Source organism: Pipistrellus kuhlii, unplaced genomic scaffold (assembly GCF_014108245.1).
Source record: "Pipistrellus kuhlii isolate mPipKuh1 unplaced genomic scaffold, mPipKuh1.p scaffold_m20_p_7, whole genome shotgun sequence".
In the NCBI taxonomy this organism is placed as follows: Eukaryota; Metazoa; Chordata; class Mammalia; order Chiroptera; family Vespertilionidae; genus Pipistrellus; species Pipistrellus kuhlii.
Window position 1 is genome coordinate 43,075,920 of NW_023425573.1, and position 24,085 is coordinate 43,100,004.

At 36.2% G+C, this 24,085-nt stretch overlaps 1 protein-coding gene and 1 long non-coding RNA gene across 7 annotated transcripts in view; one reads left to right on the forward strand and one right to left on the reverse strand.

Moving 5' to 3' along the window:
• SCN9A (sodium voltage-gated channel alpha subunit 9) overlaps positions 1 to 24,085 on the forward strand; it is a 72,073-nt gene that overhangs the window by 8,816 nt on the left and 39,172 nt on the right. For 2 of the 6 annotated variants that reach the window (XM_036421869.2, XM_036421867.2), the window contains exons 6-17: positions 32 to 243; positions 1,852 to 1,859; positions 2,294 to 2,401; positions 4,269 to 4,410; positions 6,786 to 6,992; positions 8,536 to 8,820; positions 10,622 to 10,960; positions 13,982 to 14,111; positions 15,346 to 15,584; positions 17,662 to 17,835; positions 19,387 to 19,743; positions 20,809 to 21,285. In XM_036421869.2, coding sequence (XP_036277762.1) covers positions 32 to 243; positions 1,852 to 1,859; positions 2,294 to 2,401; positions 4,269 to 4,410; positions 6,786 to 6,992; positions 8,536 to 8,820; positions 10,622 to 10,960; positions 13,982 to 14,111; positions 15,346 to 15,584; positions 17,662 to 17,835; positions 19,387 to 19,743; positions 20,809 to 21,285 — 2,678 coding nt within the window. Of the gene's footprint in view, positions 1 to 31; positions 244 to 1,851; positions 1,860 to 2,293; positions 2,402 to 4,268; positions 4,411 to 6,785; positions 6,993 to 8,535; positions 8,821 to 10,621; positions 10,994 to 13,981; positions 14,112 to 15,345; positions 15,585 to 17,661; positions 17,836 to 19,386; positions 19,744 to 20,808; positions 21,286 to 24,085 lie in introns of all 6 variants that reach the window. The other 4 variants (XM_036421864.2, XM_045575425.1, XM_036421866.2 and 1 more) reach the window with 2 other exon arrangements.
• LOC123651630 lies at positions 49 to 8,638 on the reverse strand. Its single transcript, XR_006740474.1, has 3 exons — positions 8,509 to 8,638; positions 2,885 to 2,973; positions 49 to 180 (listed from the first exon to the last, which is right to left on the reverse strand). It is a non-coding gene; the product is annotated as an uncharacterized LOC123651630 (long non-coding RNA).

A 24,085-nucleotide genomic window follows, 5' to 3' on the forward strand; every position in this document is an offset into this window, starting at 1 on the left:
GAATACCTTTTTACACACCCTCTGCATTCAGGCCTGAAGACCATCGTGGGGGCCCTGATCCAGTCTGTGAAGAAGCTCTCAGACGTCATGATCCTGACGGTGTTCTGTCTGAGCGTGTTTGCGCTGATCGGCCTGCAGCTCTTCATGGGCAGCCTGAAGCACAAATGTCTGCGGGCTTCCCTTGAAAACGTAACATCAAGCATGCTGGACGACCTTGATGAAGAGCTCTACAGAGGTACGACTGTCCCTGCCGTGGTTCAGAGATTGAAATAAAGCCAAAAGCACTGATCTCTTCGAAGGCTAACTGTTGCTTTCATTTTAGTTATTTCAAAATTATTCAAATATGTCGAAAGTTGCTATAGTGTGAATTTGTATCATATTATATTTTTAATCACTCTCCCTGGTTCAAAGCTTTTTAGCAGTCCTTTTATTGGAAGCATGAGGTACTTTCATAATTCTTAGTTTCTGTAAAATTTAAAAAAAGAATAAATTTGCTCTAGAGAAATCAATTTAGCTATGTCTTAATACTATTAATTATTACATTTCATCATAAGATATATTTTTATGTATTTAATTTTATTATATAACCCCACCTATGTTTATTTTATAGTGTAACTTATATGAGAATATAATTATATTGTATATGTATATTATACTTAACAACTATAATAGTATGATATACTTACATTAGTTATAATATAGTGATATATCAATTACTACATATTAAAATGAATGTCTTAATAGTATTTCTAAAGAGTCCCATATAGCAAAACCATTTACTCAGATTTATCAGCACTACCCTTATATTATAACCAATGACGGATTTTACAGTTCTTGCTAATGGCTTCTTCAGTCTCATTAATGCATCATACCAAAGTTTAATTATCGGAGCTAGTTCTAAAGGTATATCAGCTGATCTACACACATTGTCTCAGAAGTCTGCTAAATTCACAAGTATATTTTAGAGTATGTTACAGAAAGCACAACTTTTATGTCTTCTAAACAATTAATCCCCAATATAGTTTTTCTCAAGTTTGGGTGAGAATGCATGTGATCTAGCAAGATTGTGCTTTCTCACACTTGCAATGTGTCTGTATGATGTTGCCTGCATGAACGAATAAACCTTAAAGATCATTAGACCCAGAGTGGGCTGTAAATCAAGAAACCTTAAAATGTAAGTGCCTGTGCTGGAAGGAGATCAGGAAGTAAGGTCAGGATTCTCCTTAGATAATAAAGAATTCTATACATCATTTTTTTTTTACTTTACTTGTCCACTCAATGGAGAAGATGAAAGCAAATAAAATGTAGCTAATATATTTAAAAACTGTAAATAAAGCCAAAAAATATATAATCTGAAACAAGAAAATGGAAGGTTTTCAAGTAAAATGTAATTTTATTTATCTATTTATTTATTTATTTATTTTTACTGCAGGCTTTTGATGAAGAATTTAGCATATTTTTCTTATTTTTATCTTTATTTTGTCAGTTTCTAATTTTTGTTAATATGATCTTACATTTTATTTCCAATATCCAAAGAATTTTATTCCTCAGTTCATATGCCGTAAAAGTAATATATCATCTATGGTAAATTATTTACATTTACATACTCTTTTGTGAATCAATGTACAACTTTTATTTAAACAACTTTTTTTAAAAATACATTTTATTGATTTTTCACAGAAATGAAGGGAGAGAGATAGATATCTAGAAACATCGATGAGAGAGAAACATCAACCAACTGCCTCCTGCACATCCCCTATTGGGGATGTGCCTGCAACCAATGTACATGCCCTTGACCGGAATCAAATCTGGGACCTTTCAGTCCTCAAGACGGAAGCTCTATCCACTGAGCCAAACCGGTTTTGGCACTTTTTTTTTTTTTTATTAGTCCTTTTATTCTTGGTTACATTACTGAGTTTGGAATTTGAATGAGTTCTTTTTAAACCTTCTGAAATGATCTCAAGCAATTTTTTTTTTCAAAAACAGTAAAAAGAGTCCCTGAATTTTGTAATGTGTCTTTATATTGCCTTTACACATGAGGGACAGCTAAACCAATAGTAAAATATTATTCCATAATCATTTGTCTCAGTCCTATACATTATTCTTGATTTTCTTCTGAAATATAGGCTTAGAGAGGAGATGTTTATTATCATGTTTATTACCATTCATTGCCTGGCCCATAAGAGCTTATCAATAAATATTTGAGGGAGACTATATGAGAAATAAATACATACATATAAGCATACACCTAAATGTGTGTGAATGTCTATATTAATTAATTTGCTTGCTGCAGCTTACCTTCCGTAACCTTTTACTATTCAATTTCTTCCCACACAGACTATTTTTATTTCTTGGAGGGATCTAAAGATGCTCTCCTTTGTGGTAACAGCTCAGACGCAGGGTATGTAGTATTTATTTTTAGTGTAAAGACTTAAAAAAAATAAAGAAAAAATATACTCATTCATGTTACTGATAAGAACCTTTGATTCATATTGTTTTTACATATTTCATGGCATCATTTAATTCTTTCTGCCCCCACAGTGAGTTCAGACTTTATTTGGTTCTTAGTTATGCATACCTTTAAACGTAAAAATTGGAGGTAGTGTTTAAATAAAAACAAGATATACATCGTATAAGCCTTAAGACAATAGAAAAGAAGATTTCCAGTAAACCCTCCCAAACTTTGGTGGGTTACTTTCCAGCTTTGCTTCTTTCTGAAGAAAATCCAATTTTCTTTCCATCCTCAAATTCTTCTCATTCTCCAATCAAGTGTGACTCATAGGTGACTGAATGCAGTGACAGTTGGGGCACTCTAAAAAATAAAAGCATCCCATGGGCTTGGGTAAAGATATTTTAAGAATCTCATATTAATGCAGATACCCACCTTGCTATTTCTCCTGCACACCAACTTTGTTTCTGCTGCAGCATTTTGTATTTATTCTCCTTCTGCCCAGATAGATCTCTTCACATGCCCTGGAAACATAAAAATAGAGATGATGAGATGGCTGCTCCCAAAGATACCTCAGAACACTGTTTATTTGGCATCATACAATACATACCAACCCACCAGTTTGAGAAAGGAAAAGAGTCTTAAGGCTACAAATCTTACACAATTGCTATGTTTTGACTATTCTTTACATATATATGTATATTCTTTACAATAATATATATAATACACTGAGTTGCCAGATTATTATGATCTTTGAATGCATAATAACCTGCCCCCCTCCCTCTCTCTCTCTCTCTCTCTCTCTCTCTCTCTCTCTCTCTCTCTCTCTCTATATATATATATATATATATATATATATATATATATATATATATATATATATTAGAGACCCGGTGCATGAATTCATGCATGGGTGTGGTGGAGCCAGCTTGGCCAAGGGGAGGGGACATGGGCAGTTGGCCGGCCTGCCTGCTGGTCAAACTCTTGGTCTAGGGGACAATTTGCATATTAGCCTTTTATTATATAGAATATACACTGAGTGGCCATATTATTATGCATTCAGAAGTCATAATAATCTGGCCACTCAGTACACACACACACACACACACACACACACACACACACACATTATTGTTTGTAGAGAGAGGAAGGGAGATGGAGAAAAGATAGAAACATTAATGTTGAGAGAGGATAATTGATTGGCTGCCTCCTGCATGCCCCCTGTTGGGGATCGAGCCTGTCCCCTGAGCATGTGCCCTGACCTGGAATCGAACAGTGACTTCCTGTTTCATGGGTCGATGCTCAACCACCCAGCTACACCAGCCAAGCTGCTTTGCCTATTCTTTATTGTGATTCACTCCATGAATAATAAAGGTGTGTGGGTGGGAGGAGAGATACTTTTGTTAGAGGTCATTAAAGATACAATAATTATTATTTAACATCTGTTGTATGTTTCCAAGTTTTAATAGTGATGATGATGATGATGATGATGATGATGATGATGTAATAGCAGCTACTATTTATGTGCAGGAACTAGGCTAGGTAATTTGCGTACATTATCTTCTTTAAACTTAATAACAACCTAAACCATTTGAGATAGGTGTTATTATCTTGTTTACACAAAAAGAAGGCACTGGCCTTGGAAAATTTTAAGTAATTTGACAAATTTACCAACAGCAAATAGTAGGGGTAGGATTCAAACCCAGTTCCTCCTAACTCCAAAAAAAATATGTTTTTGGTTAAGTTTCCCACATTTCTGTAGGACTATTTAGCTTGTATTCTGAAGCCACTCTGACTTGTTATTCCTTTTCTCATGTAGTCAGTGTCCAGAGGGGTACGTGTGTGTGAAAGGGGGCAGAAACCCAGACTATGGCTACACGAGCTTTGACACTTTCGGTTGGGCCTTCTTAGCCTTGTTTAGGCTAATGACTCAGGATTACTGGGAAAACCTTTACCAACAGGTGAGTGAGTGCCAAGAGAAACATCCTTTGCATAATCTGATGTGTGGCTCTTGCCTGCTTTAAATATGTGATGTCTTATTCAGTTTAGAGTGGAGAAAACTCTATTGTCTTATTACTAAAATTAAACATTTTCTGCTTCTAGCACTATTAAATGGATAGTTCTTGAATGATAAATTACTTTACTATCTTTCCTGGACTTATTTGATCTCTAAATCTCTCATGCCCCCCTTTGTAAATGTAGTATCCCATAATATCCTAAGTAAATAGCAAGAAATATATTGTAATATTCTCTCCTATCTTTCTTGAACAAACTATGCTTTCCTAATGTACCTTTCTGCTTAGAATGCCCAACAGCCAGGCTGTCCTATGCTCACCATGCTTTATTTTTTGAACTCCCATATACAATTGTTATAGACTTAATTGGATGCCTCCAAATTCATGTGTTGAAATCCTAACTCCCAGTACCTTAGAATGACTATACTTGGAGCTAGAGCCTATAAAGAGGCAATTGAGTTAAAATTAGTCTATTAGGGTGCATCATGATCCAATCTGACTGTGGTCTCCTGAGAAAAGAAGATTCAGACATGAGCAAGAGAGACACCAGAAATACACACACGTGGAGAGAAAAGGCCATGAGAGGATTCAGTGAGGAGGTGGCTATCTGCAAGCCAAGGAAAGAGGCCTCGGGAGATACATACATGCCAGCACTTTCACATTGAACTTCCAGCCTTCAGACTGTGAGAAGTACATTTCTGTTGTCTGAGCATTTTGCTATGGCAGCCATAGAAAATTAACATAAGAGTTAAAGACTCAGTTCACTTCTCTACATTCTCTTCTAAGTCAATGGCTCCTTGCTCTAGACCTGCATGCCCTTTGCACATTCTTCAGTCTAAAGCATCTATCTCTTGTACTGCAATTGTTAATTCACATGGTCATCTCCCCTGACTTCAATGTGATCCTCTTGGGCCTTTGGGCTCTATCTTTTCCCCAAGAGGAAGGAGACCAAAAATGACTATTCTGATTTATAAATACTTAGAGACCCAATGCATGAAAATGCATGCTCTTGGGGGGGTCCCTCGGCCCAGCCTGCACACTCTCACAGACCAGGAGCCCTTGGGGGATGTTTGGCTGATGGCTTAGGCCCACACCCCCAAGCCACAATCTGGCCTCTCTCTGCAGGAGGTGATGGGCTGGGCGACTGGGGGATGGCACTGGCCAGTGAGTGGCTATCAAGAGGCCAGCCCCATCCCTTGATCGCCCCTCCACCTCTGCCAGTCACTGCCCCCTGATCGCCCTCTTCTTCCTCTGCCCACTGGCATCCACCTTGGCTGGCCTGGCATCACCTGCCCGCCGGCCCCGCCTCCCCCATCCCCCCCAATCCAGTCATTCCTCTGGTTGGTCAGTTTGCACAGGATAACCAAAACTTTTCTCACTTTTCCACAGATTCTTCTTTTGGCCTGTTTTATATTTATTTAATTTCTGAGAATATTATAAATGAATATAGAAAGGAAATACAAATATAAAGGAAAAAATAAATATAAATGACTTTTAAGTATGCAAAAAGATATTCACCTTTTCAGCAAATTAAAAGTGGCATAGGTTTTCTTACCTGTTAGAATGATAGAGATCAAAATATAAATCAAGAGAGAAATACTGTCTAAGATATGTAGAGGAAGACATTCCTGGGAACCACTGGAGAGAGTAGCATGGGAATTACTATGAAAATTCAAGTGAATATACCTGTTGAGCTAACAATTACTCTACATACTTAGAATTTATCCGAGACAAGACAACATTAACTGATAGAAAAAGGATTTGAGTAACTAGGCATCAGAGATAGGACTTATTTTTCATTTAATATCTGTACCATTTGAATTATTTTTACCATTTTCATTGTTAAATTTTTAGTAAATGTTAATTAAAATAAGAATAATATGGGTAAATAAGTTCATATGATGGTATCTATCTTTTATGATCAAAATGCATCATCGGTAATATTTCTTGTTAAAGAACAAATTTTAAAATTAAAAGGAACTATTTATCTAGTCCTATAATTTAAAAATGAACAAAGCAGTTAATTTTTGAGTAATTTTTAGACTAGAGAAAATTTTTTCAGGATTATTCTACTTAATAATAACCAAGAATTATATCTAATTTCAGTACAAGTTTAATTGTTATATACTTTATACTAAAAAGTATATATTTTAATACTGATTGTTTTCCATGAAGATATAATTTTATCCCTTTATTGTTTGGTAACATGAGATTATGCAGAACTTCCCAATTTGCTCATGCTTAATATGTCATTCAAGTTGAATCCACTTACCAAAAATACCTTTTTTGTTACTAAAATAATGGTTTCCATTTTCCCCTAGACACTGCGTGCTGCTGGGAAAACATACATGATCTTCTTTGTTGTGGTGATTTTCCTGGGCTCCTTTTATCTGATAAACTTGATCCTGGCTGTGGTTGCCATGGCCTACGAAGAACAGAACCAGGCAAATATCGAAGAAGCCAGGCAGAAAGAATTAGAATTTCAACAGATGTTAGATCGACTTAGAAAAGAGCAAGAAGAAGCTGAGGTATTGTTACTTGGCTTAACATTCTTCCTAGAAGTAGAAGTGCAGAGGGAACGCAGAGGCCCTGTGGTCTATCCTCCACCTTCCCCAGGGCAATCTTCCCTAATGGATTCCTTTATATAAACTGAGTCTTCATTCTGTTGCGGTCGAAGGAACCAATTCTGGATTGAGTTACAATTGACATCTGACCCAGTCCACTTTCTCCCATAATCAGCACAGAGAATGTTCCGTTTCTCCTAAACCTGTTACCTGTGATTTCTCAGTGTCTGGGCATTATGCAAAGTCCTAAAACATGATGTATTTCTCCAGAAAATTTGTTCAGAAAGTTTTAGAAGAAATTATTTTAATGTTAATGTTAACAGATACTCTATGGGTAGAAAGAAAAATGGGTACCAATTTTTTTTTAATTTAAATATTTTTAAAATAAAAATGTGCACTATTAAAAAAATATATACTTATGGTTGTGACCACTTTGGGCTAAGTCACAAATTTTTAAGGATTTCTCCTTAATCCTCTCTCTAAAGGGGTAATTTAGTGGAAAAGTTTGGGAAAGTTTGTACTAAGAACTAAAATTTCAAGTATTCTGCAAATCTTAACACTCATTTGATGGTTTACGTAGTTAAATCTCTTCAAGGAATCAAACCTATTGAAGAGAGATTAGTAACCTATAATGCAGAGAAACTTGATTCAGAAAAAATGTTCATGCAGTATTTTAATAATAGTAACTATTATAAAGCATTTACATTTTCAAAAATTAGAAAATGGTTAAGAGGGTTATGATACTTTTGTACCTTAGAATATTTTTGAACCATAGAATTATGAGTTTTAAGAATATTAAGACAGGAAAACATATTGTTATAACAATGTATTAAGTAGTAGAATATAAAATTGAATATAAGACAAATTTTAAAAATTATGTATATAAAGACTGGAAGAAATAGTAATACCAGTTATTTTGGGGGGTGTAGGATTATTAGTGTTTTTTTATTTTTTATTCACAATATATCTTCCAAAATTTTACAAGGATTTTTATTCTATAAAGATTATCTCAGGAATTTCCTAGGGCACTCCTAGAAGTCTCTTTCATTTCCTTGGGATATTATTTTGTGATAATTTTAATTTTCAGATAACTTATTCTTCACTAAGCTATAAAGGGCCTGATTCTTTTGATACTATTGCGTTAATTATCTGAACAAAATATGCAAATTACCTTATCACATGGTTTATGCTTTATGTTCCAGAATTACTGAGTAAAACTTTCGTATGTATTATGTAAAGTTGCTTTACTATAAATATAGTAATAATATGTAATAGTTTAATTCCAGAACAGAACTGCACATTGTTATAGTTCAGGAGAAGCAATGAATACATACTTTGTACTAGTAAGATCTCTGATCATAGTGTTAAGAAAATGACATTTCTTCTCATACATGGCACATGATTATATGCACAATATAATTAAATTCATGGTAGAGAGGTTTCCCATCGTCACATTTCCCCAACTTTGGAAATGACTCACTGTATGTGTGATATCTGGATCCAACAGGCATTATTGGAGGCAGCAGCCGAATATACAAGTAGGAGGAGAAGCCGGATCATGGGCCTCTCTGAGAGTTCTTCTGAAACATCTAAACTGAGTTCTAAAAGCGCAAAAGAAAGAAGAAACAGAAGAAAGAAAAAAAATCAAAAGCTCTCCAGTGGGGGAGAAAAGGGAGATGATGAGAAATTGTCCAACTCGGAATCAGAAGAGAGTATCAGGAGAAGAAGTTCCCACCTTGGTGTTGAAGGCCACAGGCGAGCCCGAGAAAAGAGATTGTCTACCCCTAATCAGGTACCGCTGACGTTATCAAATGCATGTCACCAGTTAGGATCATTGAGCAGAATGCTCTGTTCTGAGGGAAGGGGCCTCCGGAGAGGAGAGTGAGTGACCTCATTGGTATGTTTTTCAGTGATTGCTGGGTATTTATGGGAAGAATATGGATGTACATAGTTTTCCATTTAGTTTGTAAGGAATTATAGTTTTGGAATTGTCATATCTTCTCCAATAAATACATGTTCAACACAATATACTAGTGAGAACCATTGTAGAAATGAAATAATTTCATTTTTATTCAGTCTGTAATGCCTATAGTGCTTATAAGCTAACCTCAGACTAGTATTTTCTCTTTTCTTCCTTACTGTAGGTAATATATCACCCAAATATCAATTACCTAAGCGGAAAGACACTAACACCTAGTCCCATAGGCTGTTATTTCTGTTCCTGTGGAATTTATCTTTCCTTTTTTCCTTTTTCCACTGAAACCTCCATATTTCAGGTCTCTCTGCCTGCAAATCTCCAAGATAAACCATAGGTTCAATTCTCTTTGACATTTTTATTTTCCATTGTACAATATCTCCAAATAATTGTTCTAAATCATAGCTGTCCCTCTGCTGAAATCAAATAAAGAAAAAGGAAAAAAAAGAAAAAGAAAAAAAAAACTCTGTTGAATAACTACTGCCAAGAGAACAACACCCACATGATATTCAGCCTCATCTCCTAGCTCTCCGTACTGTACCCTCAGGTACATGGAGTCCACCATGATTTTCCACTCTCACTACATGCCCTGTACTTCCATGCCTTTGTAAGTTAACACATGTAGTTTTCTCTAAGTGGGATACTTTGCTTCCATGTTTTTTTTTCCTTCTGGCATAGTGCTACCTATTCTCCACCCATTAGTTAGGTGCCACCCATCCCCCAAGTTTTCCTTTGTCCTCACCACTGCCCTCAATCAGTTTTTTTCAGACTATTTTTCTCTTCTATGTCTTCATTTCAATTTCCCAGCTTCTAAGTGTTAAGCCTGCAAGACCCTGTCAGATATGCATAGGAACAAAACAAATAGTCCCTGCCTTCAGACCTTGTTACTCCCTATGCCTGCCACTTTGTCCTTTACATAGTAAAAACTGACATTTATTGAATTAGATTCTTCCAAAGAAAATGCATTCAGTTTGGTTTACAAACACATCAAACTGAATGTTTATCCTGGACATGAGTCATATAAATGTGACTTTTCCCCTCTTTGGTATTGGGCAACTTCTTATCCAAGATCTAATATTTTTTGATTTTTGTAAGCTTACTAGTATTAAAAGGTCTTTCTTAAAATGCCTTAACTGAGCTGTCAATATATAAGGTAGAGTTCCAAGCAATGGAATGCAAAGAAGCATACTGTTTATAAATAAATCAGGAGAGTTTAATACTTCTAGAGCTTTAGAAGTGATAGATTAAAATCTGCATAACAGATATCAATGTCAAATTATTTTTTGAAGTAATATGTCCTTTAGAGCAAAATGAATGGCTTAAGAGATTGTCTACCCCAAGTCACTCCAGGTCACTCCAGGCCAGAATAGGAGGGAGAGGAGCTGGGCTGCAACAAGTGATTTTCCTGGTTCTGAAAGGGTGGATTCTCCCAGCCTTTCTGTCCCTTGGTTGGAAGAAGTTGTCTCCTTGCTTAATCGCTTTGTTTTGAAATATGTCTCTTTCCAACCAATGTCGAGCTGCTGGCCCTCAGGTCAATGGCCTCGATGGTAATGACGCGACATGCACTTCTGTTTCAGGTGCTTCAGCAGATACGTGTCATCTTTTCTTTTTTCTGCAGTCACCGCTGAGCGTCCGTGAGTCCTTGTTTCCTCAAAGGCGCAGCAGCAGAGCAAGTCTTTTTAGTTTCATGGTCCGAGGAAAGGATATTGGGTCCGAGACTGAATTTGCCGACGACGAGCACAGCATTTTTGAAGACAACGAGAGCAGGAGGGGCTCCTTGTTCGTGCCCCACCGGCCTCGGGAGCGGCGCAGCAGCAACATCAGCCAAGCCAGTAGGTCCCCCCCAATGCTGCCGGTGAACGGGAAGATGAACAGTGCAGTGGACTGCAACGGTGTGGTCTCCCTGGTTGATGGACCCTCAGCCCTCATGCTCCCCAATGGACAGCTCCTGCCAGAGGTGATAATAGATAAGGCAACTTCTGATGACAGTGTAAGGACATTTTCAATAGCTCAGGCATGGCTCGGCCCTAGTCTTGCATCAGTCAGTCTTCTCTGCCCTGCGAATGGCTCTGCATTTTGCAATACTCGGTAGAAACACACCTTTCACTCACTAACATAATCCATTTACTGTGTGCTATGGGCATATAAATCAAAGATATTCAAAACCCCATTTTTAAAAGTTGAGGTAAAATTGATATATATTAACATTAGTTTCAGGTGCACAACATAATGATTGACTATAAAACCCCAGTTTTGAAAAAGGTACTTTATTATTATTATACTTGAAGATTATAAATCATCCTATCTAATAAAAGAATAATATGCAAATTGACTGTCACTCTAACACACAAGATGGCTGCCCCCATGTGGTCAAAAATGGCTGCCCCCATGTGAGCACAAGATGTTCAGCAGAGGAGGGAAGTTGGAGGGACCAGGCCTAAATGGGCAGTCTGACATACCTGCAGGGGTCCCAGATTGGAGAGGGTGCAGGCTGGCCTGAGGGACATACACTTCCACGCACGAGTTTCATGCATCAGGCCTCTAGTCCCTTTATAAAATAATTTATAAATTATATGTGTCAGCATAGAAAATGCAATGATAATGCTGATCATATTAGTGATAACAAGTCTCATTTTTGTAAGGAAATTTGGAGTATTTGGAACCTTCTATCTTTCTCAAGTTAATACTTAATATGTATTATACTTTAATGCAAGGGATCTTATTTGAGTTGTTAATAATAGTAATAAGAATAGAAACATGTGCTTAGTATTCACAACAGCCCTAGGAGGTGATGGTATTGTCCCTGCTTGACAAAGGGGAACCGAGGCACAGAGAAATGAAGCTAATAAATGGTAGTGGAAAAGTTCAAACAGAGGCCCTCTGTTTCAGCGCTTGTGTTCTAAACCACCTTAGTGGTAACATAGAAATAAAACAGCTCTGCCCCCCCCCCCATACATAAATGAAATTTACTGTTTTCAATGGGAAAAAAAAACCCACAAAAAAACACAAAAAACAAAACAAAAAAACTCCTTGATCAGGAGTCCATGAATAAAAATATAACATCAGAACACACATTAATACAAACACACACATTAAAAAGAAAACCAAAACAACCATTTCTGGAGTTTATGGATCACTAAGTGGTTAAAGGGTCTGATTAGGTTTGAGAGTGAGTTCTGTCTAGTTTCTGGAGTTTCCAGCTTACCTCTTTACGCCACTCATAGCCTCACTAATACCAGCAAGGTCTCTGACTAACCTAACAAGCTTTGAACTCATGCTACTTATTCATGTATTACTATTTGCAGACAATGTAGCATTTCAAGTGAGAATCAAGTTCCATCAAAGCTATGGCCACACATATTTCAGGTTGAATGAATGCATGTGCTTTTAGGTCACCTGTGACCTCTGTGCTGCATGACATAGCTTGAGGCCCTCTGTCAGGGCAGTGTTCCTTATCACACAAGCATGTTCAGTTTCTGTGGAAGCAGGTCCTTGTTGAGTTTTGCTTTTTGATGTATATTATCTGTAAAAAATTTATATTCGTTTTGAAGATCATTACATGTTTTTAAATGAAATGCTTTCATTTCATTTGAATTAGTGATTAAACAATTGAAATTGTTCATTCCAATTGTTGATGAAACCAATTCTTGTCCTGACTTGGTGAAAAGGAAGTCTCTGCTTCTGGAAAGTCAGGAGGTGGAAACTATCAGAGAAAACGTGGTGATGGAGAGATCTCCATAAAAAGCCACTTGTAGATATGCATATGTCTGTGAACATGCATATACTTATACATACATACATACATACACACATGGGCATATGTATGCCTGTGTGTCTATGTTTTGATATACATATATATGTATCAAAACAACTCTACAAATTTACAATACTACAACTATACTCAGATGTTTGTAAATGGTGTGTGTATGTATATATACACATATATACGTAACACACAAGCAGATAGATTGATAGAGGGATTGAGTGATGATAAATGGAGAGTTGTATAACTGCTTGCATATATGTATGTGTGTGAGCATGTGTGTTTGTATTGTTGCCCTGCTCTGAACTGGCATAGTGTTTTAACTTTGAACTAGTTGCCAAGATTGAGAAATAAGGTATTTCACATTAAAAAATGAGTATACCTGGTAATACGGAGCTCATATTCCTGCATGGCAGCAATCTTTTGAACTAAACAGTGGTCACCACTTTTAGATGGAGCTTAAATTCTCTATTTTGCTACAGTTCCCATCAGTCTTAATTGTCCTCTTCACACTAAGGAATTTATCATCAGATGCTCAGATAAGCTCTTCCTTGTCAATAAGAAACAATCCTTATAATCACCTCCATTAATGCTGTTACCTCCACAAAGAATAATTAAAGAGATTTATCAGAGAATACTGAGAATCTCTCCCTTTACACACACACCCCAAGAACACTTGTTTTGGGCTGTTTTCATATAAGACTCTTACATGGTAAAACAACCTGAATTCATTGGAGAGCAGAAAGATAGAGGTGGTAATAGTAATCTATAATAATAAAAGCATCATATGCTAATTAGACTGGATGTCCTTCCAGATGTCCTTCCAGGATGAAGCCCTGGCTGCAGCTGCAGCTGCGAGGGAGGGATCCAGGCAGCCACCACTGCAAAGGCCTACTCTTGCACAAATTTTATGCATTGGGCCTCTAGTCTAATAATAAAAGCAGCTTATTTAATTTTTTTATTTTCTGAATTAATTCCTTTGTTCCTCATAGCAAGAATATAAGTACTATGATTCTCCTCATTTTACTAAGGATGAAACTGAGACAGAGAGAGGTCACATAACTCTCCCGTGATGCAGCCAGTAAGTAGCAGAGCCAGGATTTAGCAGAGCAATCTTGTCTCTACTTTAAATCACTCATTTCAGCTACGTAAGCAAGATTTTATTATAATTTATTATAATTCTGTATTTTAAACTTTAATTCATCATAATTTTAGGGTGCAACCAACCAAATACATAAAAAACGACGTTCCAGTTCTTATCTCCTTTCCGAAGAGATGATGAATGATCCCCGTCTCCGAGAAAGAGCGATGAGTAGAGCAAGCATACTGACAAACACTGTGGAAGGTAGGTAATAGTATTCTCTTCGGTATACAGCTTTTCAAATGAAATTCAAATACATCCTGGTCAGTACATGAAGTTCTTAGGAAGAATTCAAAGAATTTTAAAAATGGTCATAAGCAATGGAAAAATAAGCAATGGTCACTAATGGGAGCATTTTTGTGTGCTTAAAATGGGCAAAGTTATTTGTGATTAAGGACAGGTATTGGATAATACAACCTTTCAAAGATAAATAGCTTGATGGTAATTAATAAAGAACCTAGTTAACCCAGAGCTGTGTGGTTCTCCCATTATGTAATTTAGAAACTTGACCTACTCTCTCTGAATTTATCATCTCTCTAATATGTAAAAAAAAAAAAAAAAATGATACATACTTCCAGATATAGATAAATTCTTCCTCTGAGCACATTCTATAAAATGGTAAAATGTTAACATGTGCCATGATATCTCTTAAAATTATGGTGAAAAGGCTCTAGAAAAAGCAGGTTAGAGAATATAATGTCAACAATAGTGGTTAAACCCTCATAAGCATTAGAAGGAAGTCAGAGGATGACAATTTTTATAATGTGCTGGGCTCCCATTTCCCCCTCAAAAAATATGCTCCAGATCCTACCTTTTCCAAAGGCTATAACCTCACCGACAAAGTTTCCACCCACCTCCTAAATTTAAGGTGAGAAGCAAGTGAGTGGGATAAATGGTATGAAATACCAATTGTATGAGTCACTCCATAAATTATTTCCAGTCTCCTTGTTCTGGGATTGTTTTCACCTGTGAACTAGCAAGAGCTTTTCCTGGAGACAGTATAATTATCCTATTGTTTTCATGGACTTAAGGATGCAGAGGGAAGTAGGTATATCGGTGGAAAATATATATTTTCCCTTAAGAAAACTTCGGTTGTCTTATTTACCATCACATATTATATACATGTTTCTCTGAGAGATGCTGTAACAGTTTTCAGTCACTAAATTCACTGCCTTCCTCTCCCTTAGGCTTGGTCTAGAAATTGAGCATCTGATGGGGTTATTATAATACATTTTTCTAAAATAATATTATATTGTTACATCTTTATGCAATAATGCTATGTAATGTTACATTTTATGTAATAATGCTATGATTTCATGGAAGTACTGTTCAATTTGTACAGTATATGCCAGAGACTTGTAGAAGAGCACTGCTGATTTATTTAGGAATAAGACATACAAATGATTGACTTCATGTTCTCTTGTTTTGTTCCTCACAGAACTTGAAGAGTCCAGACAAAAATGTCCACCTTGGTGGTACAGATTTGCATACACATTCCTGATCTGGAATTGCTCTCCATTCTGGATAAAATTTAAAAAGCTTATGTATGTAATTGTGATGGATCCATTTGTCGATCTTACTATTACCATTTGCATAGTGTTAAACACACTGTTCATGGCGATGGAGCATCACCCAATGACTGAAGAATTCAAAAACGTGCTCACTGTGGGCAACTTGGTGAGTCACTTGAAATCTTTTTTTGTTTTGCTTTGTTTTGTTTTGTTTTGTTTTGTTCTTTAAGTTGGAAGGATACACAGCCAGGTAATTATGCAAATTCAGAATTCACAATATGAATCATTGTACAGAGTCAAGTTTCTGGTGATAGATCTTATTTTTAAATAGTTTTGCAATAGTGTTGAGGTTTATAAATAACACTGTTTTCATAAAAAGTCACCATTTTTGGAGTTGTTAGTGGGTTGTTAATTCTGTCAGTATGTGTTTTGAAATTAATACTTGGAAAATTTGATAGTTTCTTACCCATTTTATAATATCATTGTAACTTCCTTGAAAGTACATACCCCACATATTTTCAGAAAAACTATGAATGCTTTGTTTTGATATAACAGTTAAAGTGTCTAGGCCTTTAGAATCCCAAAATATTGGACTGAATGCTGATATTGCCTCTTACTAGTTATATGACCTTATACAAATACTTTCATCTCTATAATCTTTAATTTTTTCATTTGTAGAATATAATACCTCATTTATAAAATAATATTATTTCTTCATTTATAGTATAATGGTGATGATAATTCATTTATCACATTGTTGGGTTAGCATTAAACTTTCTACTTAATTTATTAGCCTGGCATACAATCAGTACTCAGCAAATTAAACCTGTGGTTACTATCATCATCATTATCATCATGCTTTCAATCAATCAGCAGAAGCAAGCCTTAGGAATAAGAATACAGTGGAACCAAAATGGTTGAACTGGACATAGGAGACAAGTGAGAGGGTGACCTGCAGGTTTCGGGAAGGTATAGGATCCAATTAGGAAAATCATTGCTAAATGATTTTTTAAATGTGCAGTGTTGGTTTTTACTCTAGCTTAATTAATGCCTTATTGCAAACAAACAAACAAACAAACAAACAAAAATACTACTCCCTGACAATCTGCATGAAGCAGGCAGAGGTTCTATTTCATGGCCAAAGGATCCCAATTTATGATTCTTCATAAATATGAATCATCTGGATGCCTTTATGAATATCTGTATCGGGGAATTTCACTTTTGCCTTGGTCCTAAACCAGTTGATCTTTAAAGCCAAAGAGTGTTTCAGTCTGCTCTTCCAGATTGCTTACAGATTTTTGAAGTCAGAATGTTTGTACCTCATTTGCTTTCTGAGTTAGCATTCCTCATCCCTTTAATTCCTCTTTAGAAAAAGACAAGATTACCTAGTTCCTAATTGTTGGAGGTTTACATCATGAAAATCAATACCTTCTTATTGAGTTGACTGCACCGCTGTAAACACAAAAACCATTCACTGTGTTTCTTATCTATTAGCACAGTTCCAAGTCTGAGTGTCCCTGACTTTCTTCTTGATGCTGCATTATTTTAGAATTGACTCATGTAGTTATAGACCTAACCATTTCCCTTTGAAATTTCCTTGGTCAGTTTCTCTGAGTCAAATTATGTTTTGTTTATGAATGATACATGAACAAGTCTTTCACTATTGCCTTTTTAAGTGAGTCCTTTGATACCAATGTCATGAATTAATGATGTTTTGTGATGCACTTTTGTGTCAAAGCTTTGAAAGTCTTGCTTTAGCTGCCACTGTGTCAATTAAACACTTTTTCCTCTTCTATCAATAAATCTTTAAAGAGTGAGTCAACATATTCTTTATTACTCTAAGAGTAGCCAAATCTCCAATAAAGACTGGTTCAAAATCTTAGTATCTATGTTTTCTTTTTATTTTCTTCCAGAATAATTTCTTGACCATATAAATTCTTTTTGCAAAGAGTGACTGTTGTCAAAAGTTTTACTTATCTGGAATTTTACATGCTTTTCTACGGTGCTATCTAAGGATAATGAGAGATGACAGGAGAGTTAGCACTTTTTACCCCTTCAATGCTTGCATTCGAACTGGAGGAATCGTTCTCATTTAATCTCAGAATTAAATGAGATAAAAACATACATTTGTAAAGTATCTAGCACACTGACCAAGGCACAGCTAATGCTAAAGCTTTATTATCATTATGTTGATTCTATACCTTCTAATAATACCATAAAAACATTATATTTTTTTCACTTAGGTCTTTACTGGGATTTTTGCAGCTGAAATGGTTTTAAAACTAATCGCCATGGATCCATATGAGTATTTCCAAGTAGGATGGAATATTTTTGACAGCATTATTGTGACTTTAAGTTTAGTAGAACTTTTCCTATCAGATGTGGATGGCTTGTCAGTTCTTCGATCATTCAGACTGGTAAATATAGACTAACCTTACCTTATATTCTACATATATAAAAATATTTTCTTTGTTTTTGGATTAATATTATTTAAAAATTTTTTGAGGTTTGAATCAAAAGAGAAGATTAAGTCCTGATATCTAATAAAATAAAATTAATTCAGTAGCTAATGCACTTTAGGAGCTCAAAGCCACATGGATTTTTAATTTTAGGATCTTAAAGATGTGTTCAGTTTTATATCCTATATAATAAAGAGGTAATATGCAAATTGAACATCACCCCAACACACAAATTGCCGCCACTTTGAGGTCAAATATGGCCACCCTCATGAGGACACAAGATGGTCAGCAGGGGAGGGCAGTTATGGGTGACCAGGCCTGCACGGGAGGGCAGTTGAGGGTGACCAGGCTGGCAAGGGAGGGCAGTTAGAGGTGAACAGGCCAGCAGGGGAAAGCAGTTAGGGATGACTAGACCTGCAGGAGAGGGCAGTTAGGGGTGACCAGGCTGGCAAGGGAGGGAAGTTAGGGGTGACCAGGCCAGCAGGGAAAGGTAGTTGAAGGAGACCAGTTCTTCAGGGAAGGACAGTTGGGGACAACTAGGCCAGCAGAGGAAGGTAGTTAAGAGCAACCAGTCTGGTAAGGGAGGGCAGTTAGGGGTGCCAGCAGCAGAGGGCAGTTGTGGGATCCCTCTCACAATCCAGGCTTGCAGGGGAGGACAGTGAGGGGCAATTGGGCTGGCAGGGGAGCAGTTATGCATCCATCAGGCTAGCAGGGGAGTGGTTAGGGGGTGATCAGACTGGCAGGCAGAAGTGATTAGGGGCAAGCAAGCAGGCAGGCAGGCAGGCAGGCAGGCGAGTGGTTGGGAGCCACCAGTCCTGGATTGTGAGAGGGATTCCAGATTGGAGAGGGTGAAGGCTTGGTTGAGGGACACTGCCCCCCCTCCCCCCACCCTGTGCATGAATTTTGTGCACCAGGCCTTAAGTATTAATATAACAAAAATATTTTCAGTTATATTATATTAGTATAATAGAAAATGTATCTTTACCCTGTAGGACAATATTTATTTCCCAGTAAAAAACTATGGTTTAAAGAATTTCAGCCATTATAATATATTTGATATCTATGGATTTGATAATTAAAAATTAAGTAATTGTTCCCCAAACAATTGTTGTCTAATAACAAGAATACAAAAAAAGTAAAGACTTTTTAAAGCTTCTTTCTATAACAGTTTAGACTTTATCCCTATGTTCACATTAAAATTTTATGAAAAGTATCAGAAAATAGAATTAAGGATAAATTATTAACTCTATATCTGAGACCATGTCAAGAGGCATCCACAGCCATCTTGAACTAAAATTACACACTTCCTTAAAACCATATGGTCATTATATTGGAGCAAGTATAACAAAATAGCAGAAATATTGTAAATAGATGAAAATTAAAAATACAATTTTTTTTTTTGCTAGGTAATGGCAATATTTTAGAATTTAATATTTGGAATAAAATTCAAGCTTGGAAACATTAAAACTTAGCATAATAATTAATATTATGCTTTGTGTTTGCTTTCAGCTCCGAGTTTTCAAATTGGCAAAATCTTGGCCAACCCTGAACATGCTGATCAAGATCATTGGCAATTCAGTGGGGGCCCTGGGAAACCTCACCTTGGTGTTGGCCATCATCGTCTTCATTTTTGCGGTGGTCGGCATGCAGCTCTTTGGTAAAAGCTACAAAGAATGTGTCTGTAAGATCAATGAAGACTGTATACTCCCACGTTGGCACATGCACGACTTCTTCCACTCCTTCCTGATCGTGTTCCGCGTGCTGTGTGGAGAGTGGATAGAGACCATGTGGGACTGCATGGAGGTCGCTGGTCAAGCCATGTGCCTTATTGTTTTCATGATGGTCATGGTCATTGGAAACCTCGTGGTATGTACTCAGAAGTTCACACATTTAAAATTCTCCATGGAAAATTGTTATAGGAGGTTATGAGAAGTTATTTTATAATTTAGAATTAATTAGAACTAAAATTCTGAATCATAACGGAACATTGATTATTTCAATATAGGAATAACAGGAAGGGCTATGAAATATTGTCTTAATTTTCCTGCCAGCTAACCCATACTTATATTTTTTATGAGATTTTCCTAATGAAAGATGAAAGAAGCAGAATTTACAAAGTTGATTACTGACCAATAGAATTTACACATTTTCAGTCCTCTGTGAGAATCCTTATTTTTCACAATGTTGAGTTCACCTAGACCCTACCTCAGGGAAGAACAACAGAAATGGTTTTGCACACAAACAGGATTTTGCTTCAGAGGTAATTGTCCCGACCTCTTTTCAGTCTCATCATGGGCATCGAAGCCACCCAGGTCCTAATGCCATTACCTCATCTGAATTGGGTTCAATGGGCAAACCCTTTGCCCCGCTTTAAAAGTTTCATTAAATTGCACACTGGCACAATTCTTGGACAGAATATTTTATTACAGGAGGTCTGCAAGTATGACATGTTCCATTTGTTGCAACAAGTAACATCTATCATATCTTCTGGGAAAAGTGATTTGGCGCAATAGTCAGTAGTCACAGTTTTCTTGTTCTACTTGTTTCTCACTGGTAATATATATTTATTACAGGAAAACATTAGCGGGGCTTATTAGGTCCATAAAAGGAAATTTGACCAAGGGCTTCCTGCTGCAGGAATGAACTTCGGAGTGATAATGACATTGGCAAAGGGAGTGCTCTCTTTTCGCCTTAGGCCAGTCTAGTCCTTCAAGGGAATAGCTGAGCTCCAGAGTTCACAGGTGCTGGTCTAAGGAGAGACTGATGACAAGTCTGACCTCTCATCTACCCCTATTACATGTTCTTCTCTATGAGTGGAGAGAAGTGCAGGGTTCTTCATTGCTGGGGTAGATTTTTACCTATATTTCAGAAAAGCGTACTTATTTTCTTTATTTCCTGTTTCGCTCTTTTCTCACCCCCACCCTGATACAGGTCCTCAATCTATTTCTGGCTTTATTATTGAGCTCATTTAGTTCAGACAATCTTACAGCAAGTGACGAGGAAACTGATGTAAACAACCTCCAGATTGCAGTGGCCAGAATTAAGAAAGGAACAAATTACACGAAACAGAAGTTAGGTGAATTTGTTCTAATGACATTTTCCAAAAGGCCCAAGATTTCCAAAGCGACAAGACAAGCAGGAGATCTAAATAGCAAGAAGGAAAACGATATCTCTAACCGTACACTTGCTGAAATGAACAAAGATCATGATTTCCACAAAGAAAAAGATAAAATAAGTGGTTTTAGAAGGAACACGGACAAATACTTGATGGAAGCAAGTGAATTTCAGTCATTTATTGATAATCCCAGCCTCACAGTGACTGTTCCAATTGCACTTGGAGAATCTGATTTGGAAATTATGAACACTGAGGAACTTAGCAGTGATTCAGATAGTGAATACAGCAAAGGGGTAAGATTGTTTTATACACATTATGCTTTATATTATTAATTCATATGAAATGAATCAAAATTTCAGATTTTTGTGTTATAAGTTCTTTCTCATATTGCACACTGATGGGTAGTTTTTGTGTGCACGAGTATACAAAGCAGCATTCTAAAGGTGTATCTGGTAAGGTTTTACTTAGTGGTTAATAATTATTGATTTTGAAAGTACCAGGTATCTTTAAATCTTACCTTCCTTCAACCCCACTTCATTAGCAGTTATAAAGTCATAGACAGTTTTCTTCCACAGTGTCCCTTGAATCCACTGCTCCTCTCCATTACCTTTGCCTTTGAACTCACTACTTCTTGCCAAAACCATTTCACGTAGAGTCCCTACTGGTGCCTCTGCCTCCATTTTTCCTCATCTACTGACTTGATTAGTTTTACTGAGGTTCAGTCCTAATCATGTCACTCCTCTGAAGTGTCCTGAGCCCCGAAAGTCTCCTGTACACATCTTTAAAAGCATAGCCCTCAGCTTTCCCATCAGTAAAACTATTACATTGTAGGGATGATGAGGGTTAAGTGAATTAACACATGTAAAATGCTCAGAAAGTATTCAGAATTACATATTTTCTGATTTCTCCCCAACAAGCTGTGATCTCTCCTCATTTTGAACCCCACACAATATTATGCTTCTTTCTGTTTTTATTCTTTACTCTTGTATTTTAATTTTTTTTTTTTGAGAAATGATTGTATGCATCAAAGACTACTATAAACTCACTGAGAACAGGAATCTCTAAAACTTTTTGCATACACCTTCCCTTCATCTGCTTACATATATTCAAAGTATTATTGAGCTATTTTTACTAATATGAAATAGAATAATCACAAGTGATTTTTATGACAGAGCATTTAATGGCATCTGTTTAAACTTTTAAAATATCACTTTATTGTTTTCTTTTCTTTAGATCACATTTGAAAGTATTTGATGGGTTTTTACCAAAGCCTTCTATCTGCTTAACCCTGTATTAAACTTGACCTCCATGAATTTATAGTGGATTTTGGAATAAAGATACAGTTTTCTCTCTCTCTCTCTCTCTCTCTCTTTCTCTCTCTCTCTCTCTTTTTCTGTGTGTGTGTGTGTGTGTGTGTGTGTGTGTGTGTACTGACCATATGACCAGTACTAGTTGCATAGTAAATGCTCGATACTTATTGAGTAAATAGATAATTAAATAAATTAGAAGTATATATTTCTAAGTAGTCAAATAATTTACTTCCAGGGTGTCAAAGTAAGAAATAAAATATTTTATTTTTAAAACCTTCCATAGGAGAAGTGATATCTCCAAAATTCAAAAGTTGTGAATTTTTGTGTTTATTATTGAATTCATCATCATTACCATCTAAAAGAAGTTCACTTAAAATTATTGACTTTGAAGTTTGGACTTTATGAAACATTTTCCATGACATTTCTTAGAGTGTGTCATCTTATGTACATTCAAACCTACTTGACTATACACTGAGTTTGAGAAATAATAAAAGTTCAAGATTTATAGGAAATAGCTTAGAGATAATATTAAGTGGTCATCAACTGTGAAACCCTATGTCTAAAGCGTCTCTCCAATTGCTTGAGATTTAAATGTTTCTAGTTACCACTTGGTTTTGGTTTCCTTTCTCAGTTTGAATCACTAAACAATGCTGATTTCCTTCATCTAAAATGTTTCCATTACTTTCCTTGTTAACTCTCTGCTCTAATTCCCCTAATCTTCAACTCCCACCTTAGTTGCCAGATGCTTATTTTTTCCTTATGACTTTTTTATCTTTTCATGTCTGAGATATCTCTGAAATAGTAATTGCTATGTTCTTGATGAACTTTGCTCAAGAGACAAATCTTGATTACCCAGCAAAAAATAATGCCTGATTCTATATAAATAGGTTATTTAAGTCTTAAGCACTACCTTGAGGTATGGTTAGAATACTTGCCCTAAATCCTAGCTTTGATATTTACTAACTCTGTGATCTTGAGAATTTCAAGCCTCTCTTTTTTTTTTTTTGTTTTTTTTGTTTCCTCATATACAAATTAAAATTGTAATGAAGATTAAGGTATATATGTTAATAATTATAAAAGTTCCTATTGGAGAATAAGTTCCCAATTAATAATTATTATGGGTATGAAATTGAGTAGGCATGTACACACTATTAGGAGCTACTTGCCACTGATTAAATTAAAAAGAGGTAGCATAATATAGATCTGTAGTTCACAATTTTAGTGAAGCTCATTACAAGTTTAGGGAGCTTGTTACAAATTCCTGTTCTGGGACATGTTAACCAAAGAAGTAGTTTATAATAAGCATTAATTTGAGCAAAAAGAAATGCAATCCTGTAGGCACAGATTCAGGTAGCCATCCAAATTGCACTCTGAAGAGAACAAAGAAAGACAGGGTTTTTAAAGGGGAAAAAAAAAATAAAGTGTAGTTTCCATTTAGGTCCTCCATGTAAATAAAGTATTGCTGGCTAGGTTAATTGGTACTGGTTAGTTGTAATATGCAAATGAGGTTGGCAGAAACTACCAAGAGGAAGTTAAGTCCAGGCAGCAGTTGCTTTTCGAGGTGGTTTTGGCTTGGCCTTGAGCTGTGTTTAGCAACTCAGTAGGAATTCTGAGAACTGACACATGAGATATGCATAGGCCCCCACTTCCTCGTGACCACCCAACTCTATTTTAAGTGACTTTCTTAGCAATGCTTAACTCCATTTTATTTCCTCCATTATCAGCCACATCCTCTGAAGTCTCCCCACCTTAAGTTGGGATGCCACCTCAGCATCATTATCTG